The sequence below is a fragment of the Phoxinus phoxinus genome (assembly GCF_949152265.1).
Source record: "Phoxinus phoxinus genome assembly, chromosome: 21".
NCBI classification, from domain to species: domain Eukaryota; kingdom Metazoa; phylum Chordata; class Actinopteri; order Cypriniformes; family Leuciscidae; genus Phoxinus; species Phoxinus phoxinus.
The window spans coordinates 237,501-256,029 of NC_136896.1; the positions used below are offsets into that span (position 1 = coordinate 237,501).

The 18,529-nt window shown below is 49.7% G+C and overlaps 2 protein-coding genes across 3 annotated transcripts; both read left to right on the plus strand.

Annotated features, from left to right (window-relative positions):
• Positions 1–70: 70 nt before the first annotated feature.
• Positions 71–2,092, plus strand: hmx3b (H6 family homeobox 3b). Its single transcript, XM_079595813.1, has 2 exons — positions 71–315; positions 828–2,092. Exons 1-2 carry the CDS (start codon positions 75–77, stop codon positions 1,301–1,303), a joined length of 717 nt encoding a protein of 238 aa, XP_079451939.1. The 5' UTR covers positions 71–74; the 3' UTR covers positions 1,304–2,092.
• Positions 2,093–3,794: 1,702 nt separating this feature from the next.
• Positions 3,795–17,146, plus strand: bub3 (BUB3 mitotic checkpoint protein; the record flags this gene model as incomplete). 2 transcript variants are annotated; one of them, XM_079595033.1, is made up of 8 exons in its annotated part: positions 3,795–3,931; positions 6,256–6,450; positions 8,484–8,553; positions 10,664–10,815; positions 11,018–11,176; positions 14,654–14,831; positions 15,660–15,876; positions 16,976–17,146. In XM_079595033.1, the coding sequence occupies exons 2-8, from the start codon at positions 6,256–6,258 to the stop codon at positions 16,983–16,985; spliced, it is 981 nt and encodes a 326-aa protein (XP_079451159.1). In that variant the 5' UTR covers positions 3,795–3,931. The 2 variants fall into 2 exon arrangements, with proteins under 2 accessions (XP_079451159.1, XP_079451160.1); XM_079595034.1 differs by lacking the exon at positions 16,976–17,146 and having other exon boundaries at positions 15,660–15,880.
• Between the last annotated feature and the right edge of the window lie 1,383 nt (positions 17,147–18,529).

An 18,529-nucleotide genomic window follows, 5' to 3' on the forward strand; every position in this document is an offset into this window, starting at 1 on the left:
TCTCTCTCTCTCTCTCTCTCTCTTGATGTCCATCATTTATTCCCAGCCGCTCTTGAATCGGCTCATTTCTCCGCATGTGTGTCAGTGCTGCGGACTGGAGAAACTTTCTTCTTCCTCTTCTTCTTCTTCTTCCTCTTCATCACCAGAGACACTCAGTTTCACCGATGGGGGAAAAAACGCAAGTCGTCAAAGATTCTCCGTTTTCTATCCAGAACCTGCTGAACAAACCGGACAAACCCAGACCTCACAGTCTCTCCTTCTGCAGAGTCCCGGAGCTCAGCTTCCGGATCGGGCCCTGGTGCTGCCCCGACACAGGTGTGTGTGTGTGTGTTCAGGTGTGTGTGTTCAGGTGTGTCTGTGTGTGTGTGTGTGTGTGTGTGTGTGTGATCAATAGAAAAGTGACTGTCTGATTGCGAGTATTAACAGTGTGACCTGCACCTGTTGTTGAGGTAAACACAAACATTGAGGATTTTTAACCCTAAGTTACAATCTTTACATAAAGACTATAGAGACTCGTACCAAAGGGATAGTTCACCCAAAAATGAAAATTCTGTCATCATTTACTCAGCCTCAAGTTGTTTCAAACCTGTATGAGTTTCTATCTTCTGATGAACACAAAAGAAGATGTTTTGAAGAATGTCGGTGATCAGCAGAACTCAGGTTTAAACAACTTGAGGGTGAGTAATGATGACAGAATTTTCATTTTTGGGTGAACTATGCCCGTATTCTGGTTATTATGAAAACATTTAGACGCTGTAATGTGCTTATTCTACTGTGTGTGTGTGTGTGTGTGTGTGTGTGTGTGTGTGTGTGTGTGTGTGTGGCAGGTGTCAGGAGCGACTCGACGCTGAACACACACGCGGGTCCCAGAGAGGAGGATGATGATGATGATGAGGATGAAGGTCTGCTGGAGGAGAGTGACCCGGATGAGCAGAAGCCTGAGGGAAACTCTCAGAAGAACCTGTGCCGGAAGAAGAAGACGCGCACCGTGTTTTCCCGCGCGCAGGTGTTCCAGCTGGAGTCCACCTTCGACCGGAAGCGCTACCTGAGCAGCGGCGAGCGCGCGGGCCTGGCCGCGGGACTGCGCCTGACGGAGACGCAGGTCAAGATCTGGTTCCAGAACCGCCGGAACAAGTGGAAGCGCCAGATCGCGGCAGAACTGGAGGCCGCTAGCCTCGGGCACGCGCAGAGGATCGTGCGCGTGCCCATTCTCTACCACGAGCACGCGGAGAGTGCGCGGGCCGCGGGGATAGCCTTTACGCACGCGCTTTATTACCCGCATTCCCTGATCAGACCCGTGTGAGGACCGGAGAGACTCAACTTGGTGCACGCGACCAACACTAACTAACTTACCTGTGGGACACACACCTGAACACACACACACACACACACACCTGAACACACGCACACACCTGAACACACGCACACTCACCTTAACACACACACACACAAACACTCTCTCACACACACACCTGAACACACACACACACACCTGAACACACACACACTCACCTGAACACACACACACACACACACACACACACCTGAAGCGGGATGTAAAACATGTAACTTATTTTTTTTAGATAGGCTATAGGAAATCTTGCTTTGCTGAAGCAGCGCATGCCCGATGCCACTGCGTTTATTAGGCTATTATAATTTATTACTATTATTATTGTTAAGCGAATTCAGTGTATTTTCCATAAACGCGGTGTCCATGGAGGAAAAGTGAATAATCTTGTGTTGATGTGTGTGTGTGTGTGTGTGTGTGTGTGTGTGTGTGTGTGTGTGTGTGTGTGTGTGTGTGTGTGTGTGTGTGTGTGTGTGTGTGTGTGTGTGTGTGTGTGTGTTCTTATGTTGTAACACTAGAAGAGGACTGGCGGGTTTGAGGAAATTAAAGAGTTATTGATTGTGTTTGTCAGTAAATCTCCTCTATAAATATTGTATTGTCAGATGCTGAATTCTGAGTGTGTTAAACGGGGATTTCCGCCAGTTTTATATGGTCGTAAATAAATGTCGATCAGTGTGTGTGTGTGTGTGTGTGTGTGTGTGTGTGTGTGTGTGATTAATGAAGTAATAAAGCTGTTGTAATTATAAAATCATACATTTGTGTCGTGATCAGCGTCATTATTCCACAATCATCAGTTGTTATGAGGCCGGGTTTACATCGACATTATCACCGCGGACAGAGATATGTTAACCTTAAAAATATGCCAGAAAATCATGAAGAATTTCAGTCGTTATATCACGTTTAATAAAAGAGTAAAAAAATATAGATTTGTTGATAGCGCAAAAAATATTTTTAACCAATAGGCTCATATAAATAGGCTACAAGTGTAAAAAAAATAAATGTAAACAGTAATGATATAAATACAAGTGTAAAAAAATAAATGTAAACAGTAATGATATAAATACAAGTGTAAAAAATAAATGTAAACAGTAATGATATAAATACAAGTGTAAAAAATAAATGTAAACAGTAATGATATAAATACAAGTGTAAAAAAATAAATGTAAACAGTAATGATATAAATACAAGTGTAAAAAATAAATGTAAACAGTAATGATATAAATACAAGTGTAAAAAATAAATGTAAACAGTAATGATATAAATACAAGTGTAAAAAAATAAATGTAAACAGTAATAAATGCCTCATATTCAGCAGGAGAATCTGCATCATTATTAAACAAGCGCAGATTCAAAATAAAGATCCAACAGCGATGAACAGAAGATCATAAATAACATTGTATAGTGTGAATGAATAGGCTTATTTTAATAACCCGAAGAAACTCTTTATAATTGTGGAACGGAAATATGAATGTTCTCCATGAAGCGTCGATGATATAGAAGCTTGTGTTTGATTCTCGCAGATTATAAGATGAGGTTGAACAACAATATGTTATTATATTACAACAGCGCGTGGGATTAATCCACGGAACGAATATAGTTCGGTTATGTTTATATTTTCGGGGAAATTCGTGAATATGCATTATTCAAAATATTATCCAGTATATAAATTAAAATCTTATAAGGACACAACAAGTCTATTCCTTTCGTAATATACAATAAAATCATGAATGTGCAGCTAAAGCAATATTGTGACTCGGGACTGTAGAGTTTGAACTCGATATTAATTAAGATTTAATCTCCCAGGCTCGTGATTGGCTGCAGTGACATCATCATCATAATCATAACTGCGAGGTTATTAATATTTTCAGTCTGTAACAGCGCGAGTGTTTACTTTACAACACATACATGTTGAGTTTATTGTTGAATCTTTTTAATTTTCTAAATGTTGATGTTTCCACAGAGATGAGTTATTCTGATCGGATATATGTGAATGTTTCTTTATTTCTCCAAACCTTCTGAATGTTTCTGTAATCGGCTATCTGCAGTCACAACTGTGCTTAACTCTTCAGAAAATCACTGTTTGTGTGTTATGATGAACACAGAGTCTGGATGTTAAATATAAAGTGACTGATAATAATAACCAAGTACATTAGGCACAGGGAAAATTATCGATTTCTTAACGAAAGGAATAGAGCCACGCATTATTTGATCACAATTCTCTATAATGTTGGAAAATCCTCTTATATAATTCAAACGTTCAAATACAACGTTCAAATAACACCATTCCTCATTTTGTACTTTAAGTTTATTACATATCGATTCGGCCTTGATCAAATCTGGAAAGAAAAGAAATGAAGAGAATTCAACAAGCGGAAATACGCAACATCTCGCGGGATTTCGTTGTCTCGTGTTTCCGCCATGTTCCCGTTCATGCCCGGAGTTCATCCTTGTAACCAATCATCACTAGAGAACATTAGAGGGAGTTTTGAAACGGACCAATGAGTGCAGAGCGCTGTTGTGAACGCATCCAATCACAGTCGAGCTTCGACGAGCGGCAGAATAGCAGCAGATCAGAACCTCGCGGTGAGTTTTAACGAACCTTCTGCTTATTTTAATACACATATCCGACAATAAACACATCAGCGCTGTTCCAGAGAGATGTACTCGAGTTTGAGCTCTGAATGAACTCCACAGTTACCGTGTTTATCCGCTGCGCAGAGCTCCGTCGAAGTCTGCCGGATCCTACAGTTAAACACATTACAGTGTTATTAAACTTACTTGAGTTTAGTTATTAGTACTGTCGGTTTCAGATTTAGTTTTATTCCTGTGTAAAGAGAATCGGAGCAGAAACAAGGATCCTCACAATGCTGGGAGGTTTACTGGGTGGTTGCTAGGGTGTAACTGGGTGGTTGCTGAGCTGTTGCTAGGTGGCTTCCTACTGTCTGGGTCAGTTTTATAAGTTTATAAGTGTTGAATCTGACGACTAGAGTCACAGCTTACACCGATGCTCTGAGGAATCCTCATGTAACAGGGCTCCAGACTAACTTTTTTCACTAGGAGCACAGTGGCCCCCAACTGAAAATTTTAGGGGCACAACCAGAAAATTTAGGAGCACACACCATAAATCAACATACTAACCAGATATTCACATTTCTACAAATTTCCAGTGTATTACTAATAAATACTTTGATAATAGATGCAGAAATTGCAATGCCTTTGCGCTCTGATTTAACATTACAGCCTCTTGTCTTCTAATAGTTTCAAATAGCTCACGGTTCAGTTTGTATCACGGTTTTAGGTTCACGGTTTCGGTATGATTCGGTATGTGCTATATTCAGAAAATAAGAACAAATAATCTAACCACAAGCAAAAGCACAAATAAATACAATAGAGCAAAGATAGCCTACTAATAAAATAAACTATGCTTTTAAGGTAGGTCTAACATTAGTTTTCAGATACAGAAATTGAATAAAATAATCATTGCATATTTGACTGTATAAATTAAAGATGAATCCTTATTAAAGTTACAAAAGCTATTCAATTCAGAGCTGATTCAGTAGGCCTACACCGATACTGTGAGTGTCTTTCTTGACCATACATGATCACTTAAGGCATAACATATGTCTGCTAGGTCTAGGATACTCATCAAAACGGACATGTTGACATACTTTTTGTGTGAATTTGTCCATTCAAGTGCAAGACTTGAAAGATAACTCAATATTTGCACGCTGTCTGAGATGAGTAGCCTATGCATACACACAGACGCGCGCGCGCGCACAAATCTAGACGCGAGTTCTCTTTCGCGTCTTGCTCTTGAATGTTTACATTGGCAAAACATAAATTAGTTTAGTTTAAACACCGATGGTAACGTCTGCAGTTCAGGTCTCGCCTGCGCTTGTGCGCGATCAACTCCCGGGTGATGACGGCGTAAATGACAGGTCGTGTTCGAACATTTGGCACTCGCATTGAACAGTGTTTACAAAGAGTAATCGTTTTGTTCACGTTTTTATTATTATCGCTGTTGTAATGTATTATTTGGGAAGCCAGCAAGTGAATTTAACTGGCACACTAGCCGCAGGTCGGAAGAACGAGTCAATAGTTCGCTTGCTCGTTGCTCAGACGCACAGGTTGTGATATTTGTCTCCGTCTCCTTCCTACAGACGTTATAACGCGCGCTCGATTATCTAGGACCCTCCCCCTCCACACATTAGCCACTTACAGTGGCCATTCCCTATTTTTCTTGCACTCATTGGCCTGCCACACATTCCGGATTCATTGATAAGCCCCTTCCACGTTTAACGTGTAAAAAAAAAAAAAAAAAAGGACAAATTTACTGGTCGCACATGTGCGACTGGATGTAAAATTCAGTCGCACTCTCTCAAATTTTGGTCGCAAAATGCGACCATTTGGTCGCAGTCTGGAGCCCTGTGTAAGTTTAACTAGTCTGTGAGTGAGTAATGTTGTGCTAGCGATGAGGTCTTAAAGTCCCCTATTAGTTCATCATTTTATCCCTTATGACATAACTCATCTTTGGTCGCCAAAATTACATATTTTAACGTCATTTCCTTCTAAAAATAAATTTCTTCATGCTTTAAAATACCATTGAATGTAACCTTGCCTAATTTAGTATACGCGGGTTCATGAATATGCAAATGAGCCCCGCCTCCTATCACTCACAGCAGCTCAGACATCCACTTGTTGATCTGATTGGTTACAAGGTAGTTTGTGACGTCAGAAACACCAGCGATTGCAGGTGTTTTTGAGACCGTCTTTGGTTCACTGGTGGTTTGGTGTTGACATGAGTTAGAAACACCACATAGACACACACACTACACGGAAGCTGGATTTTCACCACGGGGACTCTAACACAGTGCCGTAATTAATGCTCCAGTAATGAATCTGTTCAGATGACCGGAGCCAACGAGTTCAAGCTGACCCAGGGCCCGGACGACAGCATCTCCGCTGTGAAGTTCAGCCCGGCCTCGCCCCAGTTCCTGCTGGTGTCGTCCTGGGACTGCTCGGTCCGGCTCTACGACGTCAGCGCCAACAGCATGAGGATGAAGTACCAGCATCTGGCGCCCGTGCTGGACTGCGCTTTCTACGTGAGTGAACCGCTGGAGAATCCCGCCTACATTCGTCTGCGCGCTGTAACTCTGTCTGCGCTCGTCTGCGCACTGTAACTTTCTGTCTGCGCTCGTCTGCTCGCTGTAACTCTGTCTGCGCTCGCTGTAACTCTGTCTGCGCTCGTCTGCGCGCTGTAACTCTGTCTGCGCTCGTCTGCACGCTGTAACTCTGTCTGCGCTCGTCTGCGCGCTGTAACTCTGTCTGCGCTCGTCTGCTCGCTGTAACTCTGTCTGCGCTCGTCTGCTCGCTGTAACTCTGTCTGCGCTCGTCTGCACGCTGTAACTCTGTCTGCGCTCGTCTGCACGCTGTAACTCTGTCTGCGCTCGTCTGCGCGCTGTAACTCTGTCTGCGCTCGTCTGCACGCTGTAACTCTGTCTGCGCTCGTCTGCGCGCTGTAACTCTGTCTGCGCTCGTCTGCTCGCTGTAACTCTGTCTGCGCTCGTCTGCTCGCTGTAACTCTGTCTGCGCGCTGTAACTGTCTGCGCTCGTCTGCTCGCTGTAACTCTGTCTGCGCGCTGTAACTGTCTGCGCTCGTCTGCTCGCTGTAACTCTGTCTGCGCTCGTCTGCGCGCTGTAACTCTGTCTGCGCTCGTCTGCTCGCTGTAACTCTGTCTGCGCTCGTCTGCGCGCTGTAACTCTGTCTGCGCTCGTCTGCGCGCTGTAACTCTGTCTGCGCTCGTCTGCACGCTGTAACTCTGTCTGCGCTCGTCTGCTCGCTGTAACTCTGTCTGCGCGCTGTAACTGTCTGCGCTCGTCTGCTCGCTGTAACTCTGTCTGCGCGCTGTAACTGTCTGCGCTCGTCTGCTCGCTGTAACTGTCTGCGCTCGTCTGCTCGCTGTAACTCTGTCTGCGCTCGTCTGCACGCTGTAACTCTGTCTGCGCTCGTCTGCTCGCTGTAACTCTGTCTGCGCTCGTCTGTTCGCTGTAACTCTGTCTGCGCTCGTCTGCACGCTGTAACTCTGTCTGCGCTCGTCTGTTCGCTGTAACTCTGTCTGCGCTCGTCTGTTCGCTGTAACTCTGTCTGCGCACTGTAACTCTGTCTGCGCTCGTCTGCTCGCTGTAACTCTGTCTGCGCTCGTCTGCTCGCTGTAACTCTGTCTGCGCTCGTCTGCTCGCTGTAACTCTGTCTGCGCTCGTCTGCTCGCTGTAACTCTGTCTGCGCTCGTCTGCTCACTGTAACTGTCTGCGCTCGTCTGCTCGCTGTAACTCTGTCTGCTCGCTGTAACTCTGTCTGCGCTCGTCTGTTCGCTGTAACTCTGTCTGCGCTCGCCTGCGCGCTGTAACTGTCTGCGCTCGCCTGCGAACTGTAACTCTGTCTGCGCTCGTCTGCTCGCTGTAACTCTGTCTGCGCTCGTCTGCTCGCTGTAACTCTGTCTGCGCTCGTCTGCGCGCTGTAACTGTCTGCGCTCGCCTGCGCACTGTAACTCTGTCTGCGCGCTGTAATTGTCTGCGCTCGCCTGCGCAATGTAACTCTGTCTGCGCTCGCCTGCGCGCTGTAACTGTCTGTGCTCGCCTGCGCACTGTAACTCTGTCTGCGCTCGCCTGCGCGCTGTAACTGTCTGCGCTCGCCTGCGAACTGTAACTCTGTCTGCGCTCGCCTGCGCACTGTAACTGTCTGCGCTCGCCTGCGCGCTGTAACTGTCTGCGCTCGCCTGCGCACTGTAACTCTGTCTGCGCTCGTCTGCGCGCTGTAACTGTCTGCGCTCGCCTGCGCACTGTAACTGTCTGCGCACGCCTGTGCACTGTAACTCTGTCTGCGCTCGTCTGCGCGCTGTAACTGTCTGCGCTCGCCTGCGCACTGTAACTCTGTCTGCGCTCGTCTGAAACAGCAGCAGAGAGTTACAGCGAGCAGACGAGCGCAGACAGTTACAGCGAGCAGACGAGCGCAGACAGTTACAGCGCGCAGACGAGCGCAGACAGAGTTACAGCGCGCTGTAACTGTCTGCGCTCGTCTGCTCGCTGTAACTGTCTGCGCTCGTCTGCGCGCTGTAACTCTCTGCTGCTGTTTCAGGATCCGACACACGCGTGGAGCGGCGGGCTGGATAACCAGCTGAAGACTCACGATCTCAACACGGATCAAGGTTAGTTCAACACTTGTGCGTAAAATCCTCATCTGGTGTGTATGCTAATGCTAATGTTTGACTGGGAACAGAGTGGGGGTTGTACACATGACACACTCGTGAAGATGTGACACGCTCGCCAACACCCCACACGCGCTCGCGAACACCCCACACGCGCTCGCGAACACCCCACACGCGCTCGCCAACACCCCACACGCGCTCGCCAACACCCCACACGCGCTCGCCAACACCCCACACGCGCTCGCCAACACCCCACACGCGCTCGCCAACACCCCACACGCGCTCACGAACACCCCACACGCGCTCGCGAACACCCCACACGCGCTCGCCAACACCCCACACGCGCTCGCCAACACCCCACACGCGCTCACGAACACCCCACACGCGCTCGCGAACACCCCACACGCGCTCGCGAACACCCCACACGCGCTCGCCAACACCCCACACGCGCTCGCCGACACCCCACACGCGCTCGCCGACACCCCACACGCGCTCGCCAACACCCCACACGCGCTCGCGAACACCCCACACGCGCTCGCCAACACCCCACACGCGCTCGCCAACACCCCACACGCGCTCGCCAACACCCCACACGCGCTCGCGAACACCCCACACGCGCTCGCCGACACCCCACACGCGCTCGCGAACACCCCACACGCGCTCGCCGACACCCCACACGCGCTCGCCAACACCCCACACGCGCTCGCCAACACCCCACACGCGCTCGCCAACACCCCACACGCGCTCGCCAACACCCCACACGCGCTCACGAACACCCCACACGCGCTCACGAACACCCCACATGCGCTCGCCAACACCCCACACGCGCTCGCGAACACCCCACACGCGCTCGCGAACACCCCACACGCGCTCGCCAACACCCCACACGCGCTCGCCAACACCCCACACGCGCTCGCCAACACCCCACACGCGCTCGCCAACACCCCACACGCGCTCACGAACACCCCACACGCGCTCACGAACACCCCACACGCGCTCGCCAACACCCCACACGCGCTCGCCAACACCCCACACGCGCTCGCGAATACCCCACACGCGCTCGCGAATACCCCACACGCGCTCACGAACACCCCACACGCGCTCGCCAACACCCCACACGCGCTCACGAACACCCCACACGCGCTCGCCGACACCCCACACGCGGTCACGAACACCCCACACGCGCTCGCCGACACCCCACACGCGCTCGCCGACACCCCACACGCGCTCGCCAACACCCCACACGCGCTCACGAACACCCCACACGCGCTCACGAACACCCCACACGCGCTCGCCAACACCCCACACGCGCTCGCCAACACCCCACACGCGCTCGCGAATACCCCACACGCGCTCGCGAATACCCCACACGCGCTCACGAACACCCCACACGCGCTCGCCAACACCCCACACGCGCTCACGAACACCCCACACGCGCTCGCCGACACCCCACACGCGGTCACGAACACCCCACACGCGCTCGCCGACACCCCACACGCGCTCGCCGACACCCCACACGCGCTCGCCGACACCCCACACGCGCTCACGAACACCCCACACGCGCTCACGAACACCCCACACGCGCTCACGAACACCCCACACGCGCTCACGAACACCCCACACGCGCTCGCCGACACCCCACACGCGCTCGCCGACACCCCACACGCTCGCGCCAACACCCCACACGCGCTCGCGAACACCCCACACGCGCTCGCCGACACCCCACACGCGCTCGCGAACACCCCACACGCGCTCGCCGACACCCCACACGCGCTCGCCAACACCCCACACGCGGTCACGAACACCCCACACGCGCTCGCCGACACCCCACACGCGCTCGCCGACACCCCACACGCGCTCGCCGACACCCCACACGCGCTCGCCGACACCCCACACGCGCTCGCGAACACCCCACACGCGCTCGCCGACACCCCACACGCGCTCGCCGACACCCCACACGCGCTCGCCGACACCCCACACGCGCTCGCCGACACCCCACACGCTCGCGCCAACACCCCACACGCGCTCGCCAACACCCCACACACACTCAGGAGCGCAGGCAGAAGTAAAGATCAGATCCTGATGGCTAGTGTGTAACGCTCCTCCTCAGACACGATCGTCGGGACTCACGACGCTCCGATCCGCTGTGTGGAATACTGTCCCGAGGTGAACGTCATGGTCACGGGCAGCTGGGACATGTCTGTGCGCCTGTGGGACCCCCGGACGCCCTGCAACGCCGGCACCTTCACACAGCCGGAGAAGGTATGTGAACGTGTGTGTGTGTGTGTGTGTGAGTGAGTGTGTGTGTGAGTGAGTGCTAGCGCCAGCGTCTGGTGCGTGCGTGTGTGAGTGCTAGCGCTAGCGTCTGACATGTGCGTGTGTGTGAGTGCTAGCGCTAGCGTCTGACATGTGTGTGTGTGTGAGTGCTAGCGCTAGCATCTGACGCGTGTGTGTGTGTCCGCAGGTCTACACGCTCTCGGTGGCGGGGGACCGGCTGATCGTGGGCACTGCGGGGAGGCGTGTGCTCGTGTGGGATCTGAGGAACATGGGATACGTGCAGCAGAGACGCGAGTCCAGCCTGAAGTACCAGACGCGCTGCATACGAGCCTTCCCCAACAAACAGGTGCAGAACCAGAACCACACGCTTATATCAGTGATCCGTCTGAATGTGACCGCTTCAGTTTGATTCACTTCTCATCAGATTTTATACTTCAATTGCTGAGCTCTCGCTGTGTTTAGGGGTACGGTTAACGCTCTTGCTGTGTTTAGGGGTACGTGCTGAGCTCTCAATTTTATACTACGTGCTGAGATCTCGCTGTGTTTTGGGGTACGTGCTGAGATCTCGCTGTGTTTTGGGGTACGTGCTGAGCTCTCGCTGTGTTTAGGGGTACGTGCTGAGCTCTCGATAGTGTTTAGGGGTACGTGCTGAGCTCTCGATAGTGTTTAGGGGTACGCACTGAGCTCTCGATAGTGTTTAGGGGTACGCGCTGAGCTCTCGCTGTGTTTAGGGGTACGTGCTGAGCTCTCGATAGTGTTTAGGGGTACGTGCTGAGCTCTCGATAGTGTTTAGGGGTACGTGCTGAGCTCTCTCTGTGTTTAGGGGTACGTGCTGAGCTCTCGATAGTGTTTAGGGGTACGTGCTGAGCTCTCGATAGTGTTAGGGGTACGTGCTGAGCTCTCGATAGTGTTTAGGGGTACGCGCTGAGCTCTCGATAGTGTTTAGGGGTACGCGCTGAGCTCTCGCTGTGTTTAGGGGTACGTGCTGAGCTCTCGATAGTGTTTAGGGGTACGTGCTGAGCTCTCGATAGTGTTTAGGGGTACGTGCTGAGATCTCGATAGTGTTTAGGGGTACGTGCTGAGATCTCTATAGTGTTTAGGGGTATGTGCTGAGATCTCGATTGTGTTTAGGGGTACGTGCTGAGATCTCGATAGTGTTTAGGGGTACGGTTAACGCTCTCGCTGTGTTTAGGGGTACGTGCTGAGCTCTCGCTGTGTTTAGGGGTACGTGCTGAGATCTCGATAGTGTTTAGGGGTACGTGCTGAGATCTCGATAGTGTTTAGGGGTACGTGCTGAGATCTCGATAGTGTTTAGGGGTACGTGCTGAGATCTCGCTGTGTTTAGGGGTACGGTTAACGCTCTCGCTGTGTTTAGGGGTACGTGCTGAGATCTCGATAGTGTTTAAGGGTACGTGCTGAGCTCTCGATAGTGTTTAGGGGTACGTGCTGAGATCTCGCTGTGTTAAGGGGTACGGTTAACTCTCTCGCTGTGTTTAGGGGTACGTGCTGAGCTCTCTCTGTGTTTAGGGGTACGTGCTGAGTTCTCGCTGTGTTTAGGGGTACGTGCTGAGCGCTCAATAGTGTTTAGGGGTACGTGCTGAGATCTCGCTGTGTTTAGGGGTACGTGCTGAGCTCTCGCTGTGTTTAGGGGTACGTTCTGAGATCTCGCTGTGTTTAGGGGTACGGTTAACGCTCTCGCTGTGTTTAGGGGTACGGTTAACGCTCTCGCTGTGTTTAGGGGTACGTGCTGAGCTCTCGCTGTGTTTTGGGGTACGTGCTGAGCTCTAGGGCTGCACGATTTTGAGAAAAAACCTAATTGCGTTTTTTCTGACAAATATTGCGATTGCGGTGCGATTTTCGATTTTTGCGTTCGATACTTTTAAGTGCATAAAACCTAAAATTATGAATAAAATGTGTTGTTACTTTGACACAGAGGGTTAAATAAACTACATACATAGTGATTGAGGTAATGAGATTGTTTGATGCTTCGTGATTATTAAATACCTGAACCTAAATACCAAAGAATAAGAAGACATAATGGAAATTAACTTAAACACTTGGTCATTTGTTTTTAAATTCTTTAACACTGAAAAATAGAAAATGAATTCTTATTAGATTTAGATTTACAATTAGAAAAACAAAATAATTCTGTAGTCCACTGCCATTTACTGAACATGAAACTGTTATATTGCACACATTTTAAAATAAGAGTAATAATATAATAAAATAAAATAAGTAGCCTAATAAAATAATAGAATTACGGTGAAAAAAACGAGACAACACAGACTCATATCAACAAAAATACTAGGCCATCTTGGTTAATGTTTCAGAAAAGTTAAAATGAGAAGAGTTACAGAGTTTCCTTTAGGATTTTTTTTAGCAGTGGGGAAAAGGTCTGTCCAAACAACAAACACCCCTGATGCTGAGCGTAGCCTATGCTTGCTAAATGGTGCCCCTGGAGCCTGTTCCTTAAGTCTGTTTACACCTATAAAATAATTTTAAAAAATGAGTGATGTGAGGGATTATTGATTGTCAAACAATCTTTTGGGTGCCCGCAGCCCGCTCGCAGTGTGAAGCGCGTGTCTGCGCTATTTATACCCGCTCGCAGTGTGAAGCGCGTCCACGCTATTCTCCGACTCCGACATGCCCGCTCGCAGTGTGTAGCGCGTGTCTGCGCTATTTATACCCGCTCGCAGTGTGTAGCGCGTGTCTGGGCTATTCTCCGACATGCCCGCTCGCGGTGTTCTTTATCAATCAACCAAAGCCGGTCGCGGGGGCGCTGCCCTCGCCATCTTTCCATTCACTTCACTTTTGCTATTTAACCAGAGCGAATGAGACGAGTGCGTCACGTGTGGTGTTTGTCAACGCGCCTTTGGAGAGAAGTGAAAGTGACCGCTCGGCTAGTATCGATACTTCGGGAAATTTGTATTGGTACCGTTCAGATATTTCAGTATTTTTGACAACACTAGTGTTAGCTGCTTTGCTGCTGACAGATAGCCGGAGCACTGCATACAACCTTGTTTCCATTGCCATTTCTAATTGGCCAGCAAGCCAGGAACGCGAGATTCGACCATTTTGATTGGCTAATAGGTTTGTCACTCAAATGTCAGAGGCGGGGGAAAAACCCTCAGACTCCTGAGGTTAGGTTATCGCGGGAGTTAAAACCTCAATATCGATGCGATAAAGGTTAATCGTGCAGCCCTACTGAGCTCTCACCTGTGTTTAGGGGTACGTGCTGAGATCTCGCTTTGTTTAGGGGTACGGTTAACGCTCTCGCTGTGTTTTGGGGTACGTGCTGATTTCTCACCTGTGTTTAGGGATACGTGCTGAGCTCTCTCTGTGTTTAGGGGTACGTGCTGAGCTCTCTCTGTGTTTAGGGGTATGTGCTGAGCTCTCGCTGTGTTTAGGGGTACGTGCTGAGCTCTCGCTGTGTTTAGGGGTACGTGCTGAGATCTCGCTGTGTTTAGGGGTACGTGCTGAGCTCTCGCTGTGTTTAGGGGTACGTGCTGAGCTCTCGCTGTGTTTAGGGGTACGTGCTGAGATCTCGCTGTGTTTAGGGGTACGTGCTGAGCTCTCGCTGTGTTTAGGGGTACGTGCTGAGCTCTCGCTGTGTTTAGGGGTACGTGCTGAGCTCTCGCTGTGTTTAGGGGTACGTGCTGAGATCTCGCTGTGTTTAGGGGTATGGTTAACGCTCTCGCGGTGTTTTGGGGTACGTGCTGAGCTCTCTGTGTTTAGGGGTACGGTTAACGCTCTCGCTGTGTTTAGGGGTACGTGCTGAGCTCTCTGTGTTTAGGGGTACGGTTAACGCTCTCACTGTGTTTAGGGGTACGTGCTGAGCTCCATCGAGGGCCGAGTGGCTGTGGAGTATCTGGATCCCAGTCTGGAGGTGCAGAAGAAGAAATACGCCTTCAAGTGCCACAGACTGAAGGAGAACGGCATCGAGCAGGTGTTCCCGGTCAACGCCATCTCCTTCCACAGCGTCCACAACACGTTTGCTACCGGTACTGACCACTCACTCACTCACACACACGCACACACACACGCTCTCACACACGCTCACTCTCACACACGCACACACACTCCATCTCCTTCCACAGCGTCCACACAACATGTTTGCTACCGGTACTGACCACTCACTCACACACACACACACACACGCTCACTCACACACGCACACTCACACAAAGTACCCTTTAATTAAAATGTTAAAATTATAAATCTTTTCATATTTAATTATTGAATAGCTTTATTCATGCAATTGTAAATTAAGTGTAAAAATATAGTAATGCCAGATCGGATGCCGCTTCTGTCACCTCTGCACTGCAAGGATGGATTTTTATTTAATAATTTAATTTGACAGTGGTAATGTGTTATTCTTATAGATTTTAATTTGAATGTTAGATTTTGACATTAAAGGTGATGCTTGCCTTTAAATACGTTTAGAAATAATTTCCATATAAAGGTGAAAATGCCCCTGGAAATCAATTTAAGTGGAGAATATTGCCCCTTATATAAAATGTTAACTGCGGTCACTACTGTGAACTGACCACTGCATAGAATATATTAAATATGAATATCTTCGTTAGTCTGCTGTACGGTATTAATTTGGATTTCTTCAGGTCTTAAAAAGCCTTAAATTTGCCTGATACCCTGACACACACACTCACTCACACACACACTCACTCACTCACTCACTCACACACACACACACACGCACACACACACACGCACGCACGCACACACACACTCCATCTCCTTCCACAGCGTGCACAACACGTTTGCCACCGGTACTGACCACTCACTCACTAAATGTGTGTGTGTGTTTGCAGGCGGTTCCGACGGCTTCGTGAACATCTGGGACCCGTTCAACAAGAAGCGCTTGTGTCAGTTCCACCGCTACCCGACTAGCATCGCGTCTCTGGCGTTCAGCGTGGACGGCTCTCTGCTAGCCATCGCGTCCTCGTACATGCAGGAGCAGGGAGACGTGTCGCACCCCGCCGACGCCGTGTTCATACGCCAGGTCACCGACGCCGAGACCAAGCCCAAGTGAGTCTGACCTCTGACCTCTGACCTCCACCCTCGTCATGTGTTCAGAAAGTATAATTAGGGATTAGGGATGTCAACGATTAATCGACGATCGATTAATTCACCTTTGGCTAAGCCCCGCCCCCCTTAGTTACTGTTGCTACCTCCGACAACTTCATCTGGGCTCTGGTTTGGTATCAACATGGCTTATGCTGTGACAGCTCTTCCTGCTGAAATTTTATCAAACTTTTATAAAGCAGCAAATAAAGTGTCCGATAGAAGTAGGCAAAAGTGTCTGCAGTGTGCGTTTGAAGGCTTTATTCAAGACAAACGGTGAAACGCAAGCAACAACAAGGCATCCAAGTAGAGGCAAAAGCATAACGTTAACGGTCACAGTCAAACAATGAACCACAGCATATCCTAATCGAGACGGAGGCTGTGACTCACAATATCAAGGAGAAACACTGTCATGCAAAGCTGGGTAGGTCTCTATTCACTTCTATAATCGTTATTATTTACAAAGCAAACGGACTACGCGAGTATAAAGCTGTATTTATTAGCAGCGTGTGCTAGCGTATCAACAATTAGGGCAGAGAACCGAAATCATAACCTAAACCAGCATAAAACTGTCTAACTAGTATAACTTCACAGTAAGGTTAAAAGCTAAATGTATCTTAGAGCACAAAAGTGTGCTTGTTGATCCTTGAGGGGTTTCGCTGACTGAGGACGTCCACACAGTTTAATCCAAGGACGACACTTGTCAGTATTTAACTTCGGTTTTGGGAAGGGGGAAAAACGGACACCCCCCTCCAACCTCTCTGGGAAACGCGTATCTGTGTTACAAATGCCCCAGGCACAACGTTTAACCATATTTTTTATAAAACGACGACGTAATAGCCTGCCGAGACCAAAAATATGAGCCTCCTGCGTTGAAGTCAATGGAGCGCCGTGAAAAAGTGTCGGAGCCTCTGTGGGAGCTCGTTCTTGGCTGCGCTGTGATTGGTCAATCTACATTCTAGGGCGTGGCTTAGCCAAAGGAGAATTGCCGATAATACATTTAATCGATACAACGTCTGGATCATGAATTAAGCAGGTCATGTTTGTTCTCCTGTGTTCACAGGTCCACGTGAGTCCTGAGAGATTCGGCATCACCAACTCTTCCTTCACGTCCGTCTGCCTCTTTATTCTGTCTGTGTGTCGACTGATGTAATTCAATAAATGTGTATATTTTCATCTTGTTCAGTATGTGTATTTTTATGTTTTAATAAACCGTAAAACATCCTTTTATTCATTGATTGTCTGTCATGTTTCTGCTGTGCATTAATCCGTGTTCTTCAGAGAGAAACACATTCAGCACGATCTCCTCCTCCTCACAATCTTCCTCCTCACACAATCTTCCTCCTCACGATCTCCTCCTCCTCACAATCTCCTCCTCCTCACGATCTCCTCCTCCTCACGATCTCCTCCTCACGATCTCCTCCTCCTCACGATCTCCTCCTCCTCACGATCTCCTCCTCACGATCTCCTCCTCACGATCTCCTCCTCCTCACGATCTCCTCCTCACAATCTCCTCCTCCTCATGATCTCCTCCTCCTCACGATCTCCTCCTCACGATCTCCTCCTCACGATCTCCTCCTCACGATCTCCTCCTCCTCATGATCTCCTCCTCCTCACGATCTCCTCCTCACGATCTCCTCCTCACGATCTCCTCCTCCTCACGATCTCCTCATGATCTCCTCCTCATGATCTCCTCATGATCTCCTCCTCACGATCTCCTCCTCCTCACCTCCTCATGATCTCCTCACGATCTCCTCCTCACGATCTCCTCCTCCTCACGATCTCCTCCTCACAATCTCCTCCTCATGATCTCCTCCTCACGATCTCCTCCTCACGATCTCCTCCTCACAATCTCCTCCTCCTCATGATCTCCTCCTCCTCACGATCTCCTCCTCACGATCTCCTCCTCACGATCTCCTCCTCCTCACGATCTCCTCATGATCTCCTCCTCATGATCTCCTCATGATCTCCTCCTCACGATCTCCTCCTCCTCACCTCCTCATGATCTCCTCCTCCTCACGATCTCCTGCTCATAATCTCCTGCTCCTCATGATCTCCTCCTCCTCACGATCTCCTGCTCATAATCTCCTCCTCCTCACGATCTCCTCCTCCTCACGATCTCCTCCTCCTCACGATCTCCTCCACCTCATGATCTCCTCCTCCTCACGATCTCCTGCTCATAATCTCCTCCTCCTCACGATCTCCTCCTCCTCACGATCTCCTCCTCACGATCTCCTCCTCCTCACGATCTCCTGCTCATAATCTCCTCCTCCTCACGATCTCCTCCTCCTCACGATCTCCTCCTCCTCACGATCTCCTCCACCTCACGATCTCCTCCTCCTCACGATCTCCTGCTCATAATCTCCTCCTCCTCACGATCTCCTCCTCCTCACGATCTCCTCCACCTCACGATCTCCTCCTCCTCACGATCTCCTCCACCTCACGATCTCCTCCACCTCACGATCTCCTCCACCTCACGATCTCCTCCTCACGATCTCCTCCTCCTCACGATCTCCTCCTCCTCACGATCTCCTGCTCATAATCTCCTCCTCACGATCTCCTCCTCCTCACAATCTCCTCCACCTCACGATCTCCTCCTCCTCACGATCTCCTCCAC